This window comes from Lepisma saccharinum, chromosome 8, assembly GCF_977018435.1.
Source record: "Lepisma saccharinum chromosome 8, izLepSacc3.1, whole genome shotgun sequence".
NCBI classification, from domain to species: domain Eukaryota; kingdom Metazoa; phylum Arthropoda; class Insecta; order Zygentoma; family Lepismatidae; genus Lepisma; species Lepisma saccharinum.
In genome coordinates this window covers 62038871-62055872 of record NC_139236.1, presented here as the reverse complement: position 1 = coordinate 62055872, position 17002 = coordinate 62038871, and the positions used below count along the sequence as shown (strand labels likewise).

The 17002-nt window shown below is 37.2% G+C and overlaps 1 protein-coding gene across 1 annotated transcript in view; it reads right to left on the bottom strand.

Annotated features, from left to right (window-relative positions):
* Nucleotides 1–8488, bottom strand: part of Hmx (H6 family homeobox) — a 172689-nt gene extending 164201 nt beyond the window's left edge. Inside the window, exon 1 of the mRNA XM_083127523.1 lies at nt 8428–8488. Within this exon, the coding sequence (XP_082983649.1) occupies nt 8428–8458 (31 nt within the window). The 5' untranslated portion in view covers nt 8459–8488. The remainder of the gene's footprint in view (nt 1–8427) is intronic.
* Between the last annotated feature and the right edge of the window lie 8514 nt (nt 8489–17002).

Sequence of the window (17002 nt, the reverse complement as noted above, 5' to 3'; positions counted from 1 at the left end):
TTCAAAACTTCAAAGATGTTAATTGTGGACATTTGTGTTTATCTGTTCTCAGATATATGTCTCAAATAAATAAACCATCAATTGAAAATTTTCAAAAGGCCTTGTGGTATCTGAAACATCATGGGGGTATTCCATCTCACCAGCCAAAATTCAATATTGAAACTCAAATTACATGATGATATAGTGTATCCCAAAACAATAGCTCTCAGAGCATTTTATGGCATGTACTTGATCCCTAATATTACACACCACAACAACAAAATTGCAGTAGGGGATCAAAAAATTGTCATCACTCCAGGGCAGTATAATCTATCTACTCTAAATGCTCAATTACCCAGAGGTATAGTATTAACTCAAAATTCTGTCACTCACAGAGTAGAGATTGTATCTGCTACAGAAACAGTGGATCTGGGTACTATAGGAGAGCTGTTAGGCTTTGAGAACAACACAAAACTTGAACCAGCCATCAAACACACTGCTATTAATATACCTAAATCCTTAGCCATAGAGACTCTGAATATTCACTGTAATGTGGCCGAGGGTATGATCACCAAATCAAATGGCATAGGCACTCACAAACAAACTGGCATCATTGCAACATTTAAACCTAATTCTGAATTTATGGAGCCATTCATCTACACTCCATCCCCAACATTATATTTTCCTGTGTGTCATAACAGAATAGATAATATTGAATTGATGGTCACTAATGAAAAAGAAGAATTAGTTGATTTTGCTGGAGCCACAACAACTGCTATCATAGAGATTAATATTTAAATAAAAATACATACAAAAAAAATGGAAAATATTGAGAGTTATGAGCTACAATCATTCCCCCCAAACAGGAGGACATTTGCAAATTTAAATCAACCCAACACAGAAATTGAGGTTGATCTTGATGTAGGGGATGGCTTTATACACCCTCACAGAGCAGATCTATACATCAAATTTGATGTTGTAAAGCTCGATGGAACAGATTATCCGGCAAATTCAAATATAAGATTGGTGGATAATTTTGTGCCGCATCTGTTCTCTGAAATTGAGATCAGAAAGCATGGTGTTGTTATAAACAGAGTGGATTATCCCGGCATTACCTCCACAGCTTTGGCCACACTAAAATTATCCAAAACCGAGGCTTCTTACTACAAAATAGGTGGATTTGAGGCTGGTGATAAAATATTATCCAAGAGCCACACAGTGCTGTTCCCTATGCGCCTGTTGCCAGGATTCTTCTCAGATTACAAAGATATTATGTGGAAGGGTGGTTTAAGAATCACATTTAGAAGAGCTGCCAATGATAATAATGCTTTGATGAGGTACAGCACATTAAACTCTACAGGGGAAGCTCTGCCCAATACCCTACCTGATGAAGGCAGATGCATTATTCAGACTATGGAGCTAAGAATCCCAGTTGTTGAATATGAAGCCAGTTATGCTCTTAAATTCAAAGCAGATATAATAAAAAATCCACAGGTTCCTTTACAATTTTATACATATCAATGTGTACAGAAGCCTGCCGCTGGTACTTATTATGAGTTTGATGCTACAAATTCATTCTCCAGTATACAATATGACATGCCGGATTTTGTGGTGGTACTGTTTCAGACTGGAAGACACAATAATCAGGAAAAAAATTCAAGTAGATTTGATAACTGCAACATCAAGAACATATATCTTAAAAATGGCAGAAATGAGGTATTTCCGAGAGAAAATTATAATTTAGACATGTCCAAGGATGATTTCCTTAAATTATATGAAGCATTTACAGCATACAAAAGGGTCACTACTGGCAATACTGACATGTATTACACACCAGATGAATTCAAAGCACAGAGACCCATGTTTGTGATCAACACTTCAAAAAGGAAACAAGTTGTGGTTAATGACAGGACAAATATTAAAATTATCTGTGAATTTCACAATACACTCCCTGATGACACCATATGTAGTGTTATTCTCATAGGTGAAAAATCATATGTTTATGATGTAAGAAATGAGAGAGTCACAGAACAATTCTAGAAGATTTACATTGTTTTAATATTAGATAAACAAATTGAACCTGGTATCCAATTGAACTTAAACCGGAAGTAAATATGTGTGTTTGTGTGTGTGTGTGTGTGTGTGTGTGTGTGTGAATGTGGGTGGGTGGGTGGGTGGGTGTGGGTGTGTGTGGCGTAGTTTTAGGTGTGGGCAAAAAAAATATCAAGAGGGGCATATTTTTAACAAATTTATGGACAACAATCTCACAGAAGTGCCTTTTATAAGTGTAGGCAAATCAATCTGAGGGGGGTCATCATTTGTACACTAGGATTCAAAATTCTTAGAATTAAGAGCATATCACACTTGAAGAATTGGGGAATAAGGGCATCTTGGCATAATTTTAAGTGTGGGCAAATCGGGCTGTTTAATTATATGAGCTCATCATTTGTACACCTGTAAGTGGTCCTGGTTATATTGTATTTTACACTACTATAAACAGAGTAGATTACCCTGGCATTACCTCCACAGCTTTGGCCAAACTAAAATTATCCAAAACCGAGGCTTCTTACTACAAAATAGGTGGATTTGAGGCTGGTGATAAAATTATATCTAAAAGCCACACAGTATTGTTTCCTATGCGCCTGTTGCCAGGATTCTTCTCAGATTACAAAGATATTATGTGGAAGGGTGGTTTAAGAATTACATTTAGAAGAGCTGCCAATGATAATAATGCTTTGATGAGGTACAGTACATTAAACTTTACTGGGGCAGCTCTGCCTAATACCCTACCTGATGAAGGCAAGTGCCTTATTCAGATTATGGAGCTAAGAATGCCAGTTGTTGAATATGAAGCCAGTTATGCTCTTTAATACAAAGCTGATATCCTAAAAAATCCACAGATTCCTTTACAATTTTATACATATCAATGTGTACAGAAGTCTGCCACTGGTAGCTATTATGAGTTTGATGCTACAAATTCATTCTCCAGTATACAATATGACATGCCAGATTTTGTAGTGGTACTGTTTCAGACTGGAAGACACAATAATCAAGAAAAAAATTCAAGTAAATTTGATAGCTGCAACATCAAAAACATATATCTTAAAAATGGCAGAAATGAGGTGTTTCCTAGAGAAAATTATTATTTAGACATGTCCAAGGATGATTTCCTCAAATTATATGAAGCATTTACAGCATACAAAAGGGTCACCACTGGCAATACTGACATGTATTACACACCAGATGAATTCAAAGCACAGAGACCCATGTTTGTCATCAACACTTCAAAAAGAAAACAAGTTGTGGTTAATGACAGGACAAACATTAAAATTATCTGTGAATTCCACGATACACTCCCTGATGACACCATATGTAGTGTTATTCTTATAGGTGAAAAATCATATGTTTATGATGTAAGAAATGAGAGAGTCACAGAGCAATTCTAGAAAGCCTCTGCATATTACCGGACCGGAAGTAAATATAAGTGGGTGTGGGTGGGTAGGGTGGCTTTTATGAGCATTTTTGGTTTAGTTTTAAGTGTAGTCAAAACAATATCAAAGGGGGCATATTTTTGACAAGCTTACAGACAACAAACTGAGAGATTCAGCCTTTGCACACTTGGCCAAATCTGTCTGTTGAGGCTTCTTCATTTGTACACTAGGGCTCAAAATTCTTTAGATTTAACTGTGTGCACACATGGCCGATTGAATCATATAGACATCTTGACATTGTTTTAAGTGTAGCTAAATCGGGCTGTTTAATCATATGAGCTCTTCATTTGTACACTGTATGATTCTTCATTTGTACACTAGGGCTCAAAATTCTTTAGATTTAAATATGTGCACACTTGGCCGATTGGGGCATATGGGCATCTTGGCATAGTTTTAAGTGTAGCCAAATCGGGCTGTTTAATCATATGGCTCTTCATTTGTTGTGCCAATATTATCATCAATACAACTACTTATCAAGTTTTTTGAGGCAGTTATCTATCGGCTGTAATTTGCCTTCAGCATCGTGAAAAGAGGCCGTGTTTTGGCCATTTACCCGATTGCTTTTATTTGAAAAAGTCAGCTTATGGAGGCACTTTAGTCCAAACTATATTAGTCAACATGGTAAAGTACTCTAGTGCATTATTTTTCAACCACCGGGCCGCGACCCGATACCGTGTCCTCGTATCAACTATACGGAGCACCGAAATGTTCTCCTGAAACTGGTTGACAACTATCATAATCCGAATATCATATTTGAGTTGTGAGTTTTCGTTTTTTAAGTCCATTTTATGCACAAATAGACTAATCAGAACTGGATCTGCCCGGTGCCTCACCGGTTATCGAACCGGGATCACTTAATTACAAGGACACGACGTTACCACTTTGTCTTCCATATTTTTATATTTGTCAACAATCCTACACACGTAATCAAACTAGGGGTGTAAGGGATGCTCCTTCCACGTAGTGCACCCAATAGTCAACCTCACTTCCACGTAGTATACCCTGGACTTCAAACTAACGAGGGTCTGTCAACTGGTCCCATGACCAGTATAATTCTGTGTCGTCCTGTGTTTTGTCCTTATGTGTGCTGAGTGCCTCTTAACAGCCTCAGCTTTTAACCAGTCAGAAAATTTTATTATTTTAATATTTTAGTTACGACACGAAATGACAGTTATGTTCGTTTAGTTATGGTAAGAGGTTGGACCCCGTATAAAGTGACGGGTGCAAATTAGCCTAAGTGCTGACGCACCGAAAATTTTAAATTCAAATTCATATATTCAAATTCAAAACGTAATCAAACTATTATTACTCTTATGATTATGCTAGAATTTATTTATCGATATTTAATTTCATAGGTACATTTTAATTCATGCATAAAATCTTCAATACTGTAAAGATTTACGAGGAAAATTCTTCGGCTAAGGGCACTGACTTAAGAAGAATACCGTGACATGGTTTCAAGAAGGTTGAGAACCATTTATCTAGTGTTTAGGTATTCGCTGTATTCAGGCTGAAAAGTCTAGCGTATACTGTTTGATTTCAGTGCATATTATTTCTCAGTTTTTTCGTGCACAACATGCCTCTCGCAAGTTTCAATAACTTGCACAAATTTTACAACGCAGTTTACATGTAACAACGTCTCTTGTTACGTTATTTTCGGGTGACTAATAAACTGATTAATGCAATTATATCGGTACCATCATGCAAACTGAGCAAAGAAACCAAGTGTCGCTTGCCGCGTGCATCTTGCCTCTTCGGTGTGAAACACTCGTGCGACACGAGTGTTGCATGTTGCATGTCGCATGTTGCGTGTCGCGTGTTTATTCGATGTGAATTCTCCCTAATAATAGTATAAAAAAATATACATAAAAACGTGATGTTCGTCTGAAGAAGACCCTGTTAGAGGGTGGAAACGTTACATTTTTATGTATATTTTTAATACTATAAAAGTTTGCCTTGGTCAGCATTTTAATGTTTTATTAACATGGAAACAAGGCTTAACAGTGTTACTAGGTTCGTACGATTACCATGAAAATTCCGCTGGGCGAGCACTATTAGGACGCAATATAAATACAATAACTGCATTGACCTATTTATAACTGTCACAATTTCAATTTAGGAAGGTGTTGAACATTTTTATAGTTTCGGAAAAACTTCGGACCTCATCTTCCTCGCAATGTTCATGAGGCGTGACGTGGTGTGTGACCACCATAGATGAAGGTGTCCTTACATGAATTGGCAACATCAAACGGTTGTGGTGACCACAAAAGCCCAACTTTGTCATTACCGATCCTTTCGAGGAAGTATTAAAGCTCTATGAAGTAAAACATTACAAAATCAAGGACTATGAAGTAAAACATCACAAAATCAAGGAAGTATTAAAGCTCTATGAAGTAAAACATTACAAAATCAAGGACTATGAAGTAAACATTACAAAATCAAGGAAGTATAAAAGCTCAATGAAGTAAAACGTTACAAAATCAAGGAAGTATTAAAGCTCTATGAAGTAAAACATTACAAAATCAAGGACTATGAAGTAAAACATTACAAAATCAAGGAAGTTTGAAAGCTCAATGAAGTAAAACATTACAAAATCAAGGAAGTTTTAAAGCTCACTGAAGTAAAACGTTACAAAATCAAGGAAGTATTAAAGCTATATGAAGTAAAACATTACAAAATCAAGGACTATGAAGTAAAACATTACAAAATCAAGGACGTTTTAAAGTTCAATGAAGTAAAACGTTACAAAATCAAGGAAGTATTAAAGCTATATGAAGTAAAACATTACAAAATCAAGGACTATGAAGTAAAATATTACAAAATCAAGGACTATGAAGTAAAACATTACAAAATCAAGGACTATGAAGTAAAACATTACAAAATCAAGGACTATGAAGTAAAACATTACAAAATCAAGGACTATGAAGTAAAACATTACAAAATCAAGGACTATGAAGTAAAGCATCACAATATCAAGGAAGTATTAAAGCTCTATGAAGTAAACATTACAAGACCCTGTGTGTGTTCAGGCATGTTAGAAACGTAGGTGTAATTTACCCCATGTTCACAGTCACGTCGCCGCAATGTGAATGAGAACAGAAAAAAAACAGAGAATACGAAATTTTGCGATTCTCACAGGGGCAAAATATCAGGAGCAAAAAGGGAAATTTCCATGTCTAAAAAGGGATTTTTTTTTAAAACCAACTGGCTACACTGCTATAGCCTAACGGTACTGATTCATCCCCGTGCTCGAATTTCATGGCGAAGTAATCCCTCTTTTACGTCGCGTTTCGTGCAACCGCTTTGGGGTCGGTCACTTGGCAGGGCGTTTGCACATAACGAGGTGCACCAAACGCACGCTTGCAAACACTCCTTCTCTTCAGCCCGGAGAGAAGTATCTTTTACAGAAGGGGCGAGTGACTAATTTGAGGACGCCCATATAGTAATTTTTAGGATAGGATTTATACTGGATACACGGTAAGAATTCAACCTTACATTTTCCAATCCAGGTTCAATCATTACCAGAATTCCTAGTTAAAGGAATCGTGAATTCGAAGCCTGAAACCCGAGTCTGGAATCCAGAACTGTTATTCGAAGGAAGAATCGAGATGCTGTTTGCTCAAATCACTACCCCAGAAAGAGTTCATCGCATCACGAATCCATTTTATTTGATTTGTTGCATAGCGTCGCTATTATTCTAATTTTGGCTAACCGCGACGAACGAAATCGGGAGCCCTGGCTGGCATCGTAGTGTCCTGTTCTAACCACTCCGACACTGAGATCGGCCACAGAAGGCCTAGTAGCCGACACGAATTCAGGAAGAGTTACGTGAAGGACAAATCCAGGATACGTTATTCTAATACCGGTTCAGGGTTTGTTATCTGAATCCAGAATTTTCTATCCGAATCCGTAAGAAACAGTTTCCAGAATTGCTCGTCCGTAATTTCTACACAGACCTATATGAATCTTGAAAGATGTTTAGTAGTCAATTTCAATTTTTCGGTTGCTCTACGAGAGATTTTTCTCACTCATTACTGAGCATTTCGATAGTTAAAGTTGTCTCGTGTCTCAAAATATATGGTATAATCAGTGCGTCACCGCTCAAAACTTTCACAGTGTATACAGGTCACTAAGTAAATAACTTTTCTTATTTAATTTTTTATGTTTGACGCCTCGTTTCGACGGTACGAATCCTCGATGGACGGAATTCTATGAATGTTATTTTTTGTTATTCAATTTCGCCATTTGAATGTTGCATCTGGTAACACTGTTCAGAATACCGAGCCCTGTAAGCTGTTTCAGGTAAAGTCGTGCTGATTTCGAGGCCGATTTGCTCCATTCGTGCATCCATTCTTTTCGCAAGATCCGTTCAAAATACATGCCCATGTAAGGTCGCACAACCACTGCTGATTGACTTCCCATTACTATCAGAAGCAGAACATCTCCAGCCTAGCTAACGAGTCTACCAACAGCCTAAAGCGTGAGCAAGAAGGTCAGCGATAGGTGCTGGCTTGATATGGCGTCATCGGCTCACTTGCTGATTGGACGCTTCGGGAGTTCTGACTCCCTCCCAAGCTACGAATGCATAACAAGCAGCAATCTCAGGTTAAACATTCAAATGATGAAAATATGAATAACTTGTACACGTTCTTAGTACGCTGTTCAGCTGTGGCCGGTGCCACAAAAGCAAGCTGTGGACACCGATGGAAATTCCCTCTTGGTCCACGAATCAAATCCCTTTGACTGGTTCGGATATAATAAAATGCTAGCTGCCATTGGCTATATATGGACAGACAAGGGCTATTTCGCGCTATTAATGCAATAACATATGGCGGGCAATAGGGCATGATGAATTCAGTGTTGTTTCATCATGGCATTACGTATTGATCAATAACGAGTTAGAATATAAGAATAGAGTGACGTAAGCCTAACATTAGCGATTTGATTTCCGACTGACCTTGCGTTTGAAGTGAAGATCGGTTTGCCATAATTCTGCTTTGCCATTACAGGACACCCCTGAATAGAAACGTGAAAAACATCTTTTATATACTTACACACACATGTAACATATTTTGAAATCAGAGAAAAATGAAAATAAAATTTTACTTTAAGGCAGTATCTGACTGTGAAACATGAATTTACTTTATCAAGTATACTGAAAGCTGCTTGATCGAAATCATTAAATTTTACGAATATCTTGTTAACAAATACAAGATTTGTTAGTATATTTATCCGATGAATTGGAGTTTCTTGATAATTGTTTTTTCCTACAACACGTAATTATAAAAAGAATTGCATGACGTCATATTCACTACATACTGTAAAATGGATTTCACTCTTGTCTGTTCCATTCCTTCCGCCACTGCGCATTCATTAATTTGTACGTACATCCTAAATTGGAATTGCGTGTGGGAATACTAAATATAAATATAGATATAGACATCAGTTCACTGCAGTGGTAGCTATTTGAATTCAATTTTCTGAAGGATGTGCATCCATTTTTTAATTACATCAGGCTCTTGTTCCAATTAAACGAATTATACTTAAGATCTAGAATTTTTATTAACAATATCACTGACTAAACAATTATTTTGTCATTCAGATCTATTTTCTTTGCTTTTAAGTAGATAAAACTTATTTCAACTTGTTCCCAAGTCGGAACAGCTGGAAGTATTATCCACGAAAATTTTGCAAATTTTTCTAGTAGAGCACCTACTTCAAACTAAGCATCAGCTAAAGTAAAGAACTCGGAAAAAAATAAAGTAGCGAATGCAAAACCCCCTTAAATAACACCCGATTACTATTCTGTCTTTGAACAAATTTTAAAACTAAGGTTAAATATTGTAATTACGTAATATTTTATTGTATATTGTATATCTCACCCCGCAGTCCTCTCCGAAAAAAAATCTTGCGTACGCTAGTGCCTTCAAATGTAGGAGATATATATATATATATATTATATTTTAAGGCATTTTTCTAACACCTCGAAAAGGAACAAATTGGTACAAGTATTCAGTCATAACTTTTTACTGGTTAAAGATACATCAAAAAAACCTTCACCATGCATTTCTCGTGAAATTCTAGCCTGATTTGATATATCATATCACCCCCTTCCCATTTAAAATTCTGAAGTTGAATTCAAGATGGCCGCCGACCGTGCGGGTGGCGTCAATGTGGTTCCCCCTTGGCCTGGCAACGATTGGTCCTCACCATTTCCATTTTGCGCGCTGCAGTGGCCTTGTACCGAGGGTGTTAAGTGACTTTTTGAGCCACCCTGTAGTATTTACAAAGACATTTTGGTTTAGAGAAATCATTTCTAGTATTTTAACGCTGTACAGGGTCGATATATTACCATTACACTTCAATGTCTCTTACTCTAATTATTGTAAATTCAGCATAGTTTTGTGAAAGGCTAGTCAGATTTTGATCTCGATCATTTAAAATATTGGTCAAGGTCTGTGTAGTCTGCACCATGCTTGAATCCGTGCCCGTTGTGGCGCTAGTTACCGACCACGAGGAAAAGTGACCTAACATAACCCACCGTGTATTATTTCGCACACAGTGCACAAGTCCATGCTCAAATGGACCTGTATGCTCTGCAATGGTAGTCTTGTGTAAGCAGTCGTCTTTTTTTAGCCTCTCCACTCGCGGATCGAATCCTGCGTGCTCGCGTGTTACGCACCGAACAACAAATGTATTTACAGCTAATGACATTATCGTCGCGTTCGAATTGAACACCGTACTGCACTCGAGCCTCGGGCGGTTAATTCCGGCGATTTGTTATCCACAAACACTGACAGCTGCTGATTAGAGGTCTTATGAAACCACATGACAAATAGCCCCCACCCCACTTCATAACCGATGCATTAAACTTGGTGATCGGTTAATTTAGCAATGACGTTGGAACGTTGGGAAACTATTACCTGTGCGGCGAGGGTTGAGCCTGCAATCTGAAACCAGATTGAATTACTACACTGGGTGGTTGGTGATATAATGACTTTTCTCCCCCCCCCCCTTCTGCCCGCCATGAAATATTAGTTGATAGTTAATAACAATTGGAAACGGTTTAATATTAGCGTCCATAAAACAGAGAGCATAATTCGAAAGCTTTACTGGCGTTGTAATTATTCTTTACGTTATCAACAAACACAATTTGAATACTCGGACTGCGCTTCGGGGAAATGCCGTTATGACGTGGTAAGCAAGGTTTTCTGGTATAAGTTCGCAATGATTTTAGTAATGTCTTTTTTTTAATATCACTATATACGATGTCGAATATTCAGAACAAAAGTTTCTTCTTTTTTCTTTTGAATAGAGTACAATCACAGGATTATAATTCATATAGTTATGCAAACAAATTTTATTCCCTATTCGCTATTTTAAACTGTTGAGTGAATACAAAAGGTATAATGTTGGTCAGTTGATTCATTGATTTAACTCTTACTATATAGTACATTTTTTGTACTATAATTGATAAAAAGACCTCTGCACACTGGTGATTTTTTTATAACTAGCTAAAACGTTTAGTTGAAATTTTTTATAGCCAAAAAAGTTTGGTTGAGATTTTTGGTAACCAAAGAAGGTTTAGTTGACATTTTTGTAACCAAAAACGTTCAACTATTTTGCTAACCAAAAACATTTGGTTGAGATTTTTGCTAACCGAAAACGTTTGGTTGAAATTTTTGCTAACCGAAAACGTTTGGTTGATATTTTAGGTATGATGATTTTTATTTCTAAAACATGTTGGTTTGTTGACAATATTAACAAATATGTGCTCCTCAGCGCCTATTCTACAGTCATTCTAAGCACATTTCATGTTCTGCTTTTGACTCCAACGTTTCGGCTTTGTCTCTAAAAGTGGATTATTATGTCTAGAGCCTGGATTTTTTATGTAGCACTAACGTACAAAATATTTGTGTAATAAAATATGCTGCACATTGCAACAGGTATAGTGATGAAGTCATGGGGTGATCTCGCCCGGAAATTATAAAGCCCCCCACCACCCCCGCAGAAAAATTTCAGTAACCTGGCAGCACTCGGACAATAGCTAAAAAACATTTGACAAGCATGTTTACTTTGGATTTATTTCATTCACTTTAATTTAACGTAGAACGTATTTTTTTCTGTTTTTTCATAGTACTGTAATTTGAACTAATTTAGTCCTCTTTATTATTAAAAGTCAAAGTGACGAACGAATTTAAATTATCGTCCTTTTGATAACTGCTAAATTAAGAAATATGATGTATCAGGATACGCTTCAAGTTTATGTGAAGGTGTCAACCAGTGTCGGTGATTAGGGGGACTAGGAAGGGCAGTTGCCCCCCTCTTTTTGCCACTTTTATCAAAGCACTCTGCTAAACCTTATCTACCAAGGGAAAGAAACTGTCCTTATGCCCCCCTAGTAACGACACTTTGCCCCCCAGTTTTGGAACCCAAACGCCGCCACTGGTATCAACTGCTGAGGGGGACGAGGAACCCACAGAAAGTTTCATTCATAGAATGATAGTTAATTAAACCTAATTACACTTAATTTAATTTAGTTACATATCACAAGTATGGGGCAATTTTAAAATGCTACAAGCATTATAATTTGTGATGCCTACGACATCGCCCCTGTGAAGTTTCATGTCCCCCCGGAGGAAAGTAGCTGGATTCAACTCTTCATATAGGGGTGGAGCCACGGTCCCACCGTCTCGGCCATTCATGGGTGATGTGATCAGCACCACGCCCCGACCTAAAATTCATATTTATTGTGCATTCTCATTCACATAAGTGTTTGAGAATTGTGTATTTGGCAAAAGTTAAGTGGAAGTAGCGATTAAAATCTTTAATATTTTACAAAGGTCTACGCATTTTAAAGAATTCATTTCATGGTTTTCAAATGATAACCAGAACGGGGAAATTTTACTTTGTGGCGAAGAAGTTGCCTAGCTACCAGGGGTCCCAGGTTCGAATCGTAGGGATACGTCCTTCCTTCTGTTTGTTCCCTCGTTTAGGTATTTCATTTTGTATGTCCTCGAAAATATCCCAGAACATGGACGGTGGTATCCTAGACAAAAATCTTAAGCATTCCACTTGTTAGATCCCCAGTGACTTATCCTAGAACACAATCCTGTATTCTGGGATTTCCTCAAACTTGATTAGTATGCTGTGCATAAGCAATCAAATGTAAAGTACAAGTTAAATAAATATATGATGTTCAACGCTTGAAGTGGAAAATGTTGTCGGGGGGGGGGGGTTGGTCGAGCCTAGGGGTCAGCTGGGGGGGGATGCTCCTATGGTTCAACATGGTGACAATCATACAGCTGCGAAAAGTTTATTAGCTGGGGTATACCATTCACCAGTATGCACCTCCACTTCGAACACTGATGATGATGATGATCAAAAATAATCGCATAGACATAATAATCTACTCCTGACAGTGGCGAACCAGAAGTTACAGTTGGGGGGGGGGGGGTCGTGTACCTGACCTCACCGAGAATCAATCCTCACATCCACTTCCAGTTTCATGTAAACAATACATGGTTCTGTTAGCACCTTTTTCTTGCAAAAATGGGTGTTCGGGATAGGGGTATAGTAAACTGAACGATCAGACAACAGGAGTAAAATAAATAAACGAAGAAACAAAATCCCATTCTCTGCAGGGGTCTCCAATTCGATCCCCTTTTGAGACATTTTGCAGAATGGCTCTGATCCAATTTTAAGGTGTGGGTCCAGTTCAGATTAGCCTATCATGAGGAAAAAGTGGGCTTAAATCATGCTTATAAAAAAATATTATCGAACCTGTTAAACTTGGTGATAAAAGACAAATCAGTTGAGTCTCGAAAAATATCAGGGTAATGATATATATAAAAAAACTGGCAGTTACGAGGGGCAATCGTCCCTCGTCCTCCCGGTGGATCAGCGCCTGACTCCTGAAGAGGAACTCAAAACAGGGGCAATGCTTAATAAAAAAAAGTCCAATACAATTCAACAAACTTTTCTTCTGTAGCTATACCAGGGTAGATGAAAATGCTGGAAAATCATGATTCTTATTTAAAAAATATTTTTTTAAATCGTTTTTTTAAAAAATTAAATATTTTTCTTTCTTTTTTAAAAAATTACTTCTATGATTTTTGGCACCATACATATAGCCTATGTACATATAGAAAGGGTTTTTCTGGTAAATGGCCCTGTAAAATATTTGAAAAGTTTGAATAAAGCAAATAAGAAATTATATGTAAATATATTTTTTTCTGTTGCTGATACTGTATATATGAACCTACAATGGAAATGTTTGTTGAGTGTGTTAAATGAAACTATAATAAGCAGTACCTTTTCTTCCAGTAAAAATAAAACTTTCCGGATGTATTATATAATTGTAACTTTAACTATTTTTTACAGTCTTTGTAGCTGAATTTTGGCAATATTTATTACTGATAAGTTTGCAAAATATCAGCTACCATGTTTATTTACAAATAATGACACTGTTTACGGTTCAACATGATTTTGTATATTATTCTATACAAAATGTTTGCTATTTTTGCCCACGAAAATTATTGAATTTTAAATCAAGATAAATTTAAGTGTATTTACAGCTTCATCCCATCAATACATATATTTGTTTCCTTTCTTTCCCTTTCTTGAAGCCTAATAAACACCATTAAATGATTACGAGATTAATGTACATTCACCAAAAGTATTTCTGATATCTACAAAATACTTTTGTACATTATTCTATAAATTATTTCTTTAAAGTGATTTAAATTAGTAATTTTTAAATAAAGATCACTTGATTTAAATCATCCTAATTTTTAAATTAATCCACATTTGTTGTATACTAACTTCAAAACATTATTCTTTTTTTTTCTTTCCGCTCTTTACATTACAGAATTTCTCTGTCATGCTTCAATTGTGTAATTTCCATATTTGTCGTGATGTTACCTATACATCCTGTCTCCTATTTTGGAACTTCAAGTTGAACACTGGTGAAATAACATGTTTTGCCAGCCGCCTGGTGTTCAGTGTCTGTGGTGGCATCGAAAAGAACTATTTATGGGAGACTAATATCATCTTCAATAGGAGCAACATGTTTTGATTTATCCTCTGCAGCTTACAAATTGTTGCTCTGATATTTGCAGTTCACGATCTCCATCAAAACTAACCTGCGTAGGTCTCGCTCGACACGAAAGTTAACTTTGGGAACGCTTCTGGCAAGTTTAATCCCATAATAAATTCACCAGTTTTGTGTTCCAACCGTGTAGATGGCAGCACGTGATAATTTGGAGAGTGTTTAACATCTAACTCACGCGTAACCCTCAATTTCATTGCGTCTTATTATGCAAGTATTTGATGGAGTTGTTGAACAAAGCCCATTTTGTTCTGCTAGATCGCTAATCCGACATCTGACAGAAGACAATTACGGGGTTGTGTGTTCCCTTCTGTTGGATTCTCGCCCTAGCCCCCTCCACCTTTCCCACTTCCCCAACCCCGCCAAAAAACCACCCTTCTAGACTTCTCAGGGTGGGTTGAGAACGCATTACCCAACTGTCACCAAAATTAGCTTCCGCTTCGTTACTGTTGAAATGACGTCACACGAGAACAGTTACAATCCTGTTATTGTGCCGTGGCGCTGGCTAAAGCCTTGTTTAAATCAGTGGCTGTGTTAAGACCGAAAACAAGATGAAACTTCCGAAATGTGACAGCTATTTCGACTGTTCTTTTTTACTAGTAGTAAACGTTTATAATTTCACCCCGTTACTTAGTAAGCTACTCAAGCGTTAAACTCGCTTTGAAGTTCTGACTGGTAACAAGATAATTTACGAAAGTAGAGTATGATTCACAAATATTACGAGATAAATTGCCAAGGGCCATGTGTCGTTCACTTTGTGTTACGTAATACGAGGATTAAAAAATGAAACAAAAACTCCAAAGGACCAGTTGATAACATTTGTACTACCATGAGTACAGTGGGATGCATAAGTATTAGCAAACAAATTGTCCATCACCGTGTTTATTCTGTTTATTTTACGCAATGATAGCTTTAAGAACTGAAACAAAGCACCAAACAAGCTGCTAAAAGTCTCTGCACCAGCATACGTACAGTGGGATCTATGAGTTACCGTGCAAATTGTCCATGACTATTTGCATTAATTCTTCTCTCACATCCTATGTGTTTTTAAGCGATGGATTTTTATGCATGTTGGTGCAGAAGTTAGTGTTGTGAGTTATCTTTTAATTCTTGAAGCTCTTATTGGGTCAAATAAAGTGCACGCACATGGTGATGGACGATTTTTACGGTAATACTCATGGATCCCACTGTACAACCCCAGTCACTATAAACGCTTAGGATGGTGCAAGAGAAAAAATAATGAAAATGGTCGTGGACATTTTGCAGAGCAATTCTTGTGCATCCCACCGTACATTTTCATTCCTCAGGAACACGAAGGATGCAAATAAGAAAGAAAATTAATAATTAATAGTGGTGGACAATTTGGGGGGTAATATTTTTTTAATGTTGAAAAACATGAGACTAGAGCAAATTTCCATTCATAATGTCCTATTACATTAAATCTTACAGAAGGTATGAGAGAAATAAAAAAAATAGAGTTGAATTCCTTGTTTTAAGCCCACTGTACAGGGTTTGTCCGGAAAGAAACGAGCCCCATTTGTCTGTGAAGCGACTGTACAGCGCCGAGCGGTGTACCGGTGAAAACGAGTGGGAGGACCTGAAGCTTTCCAGCGGTACCGGGGTTAGTCGCAAGGGGTGCTCGTTCGGCGGCGCAGATCGTATGCGCAGTTGTCCGTGGATGCATGACGTCACCATCGAAACACACTGCACGGAAAAGGCTGGTTCCTTATGCAAATATTGATAAATTTGACAACGAATATCTTCTAAAATATAGTAGCAAGGGAAAAGTTACAACTTTTACTGTTAAGATTCATCCTTTCTAATCAATTTATCACAAAGTTGATTCAAATGTGTAAAATGGTTTTCAAGAAATCGTGTTACGAAGGAACCCCTGTTTTGTTCTCTCCAGGCTTCCAATGTAAGGGAGTTTCTTTTTGCTCTATGTTTTGAAATAAGATTATTTTGTTCTTGTCAACTGAAATCATGCCTAAATGCTATGGAAAGCTGTGAAAACTATTACCAGAAAACTAACGGAAGAAATCTAAAATATCACAGCTTGATTGATATAAAAAAATGCGAGATTGCCCATTTTTGTGAAAAAGGCATTGTGCGAGATCTAAAAGCAGAACTTTATAATATTGTATGTAAATGTAAGGGTGTAATAAACGTGACTGCTTCCCAGGCACGTATCCAAGGGGGGGGGGGCTTATGGGGCTCAAGCCCCCCGAAAGTTTTCGGTTTACACTAGATAAAATTAGATTTTTTGTTTCATGTGGTGTCAAATAAAATAATGTGACGTTAATTTAAGGAGAGAAATAATTATCGAGGCAAGACGGAGAATATTCTATAACCCTGTTATTGGTAACAGCTCGTATCCAAGGTGGGAATCAGGGAGCTCAAGCCCCCCTTCAGAAAATTTTCA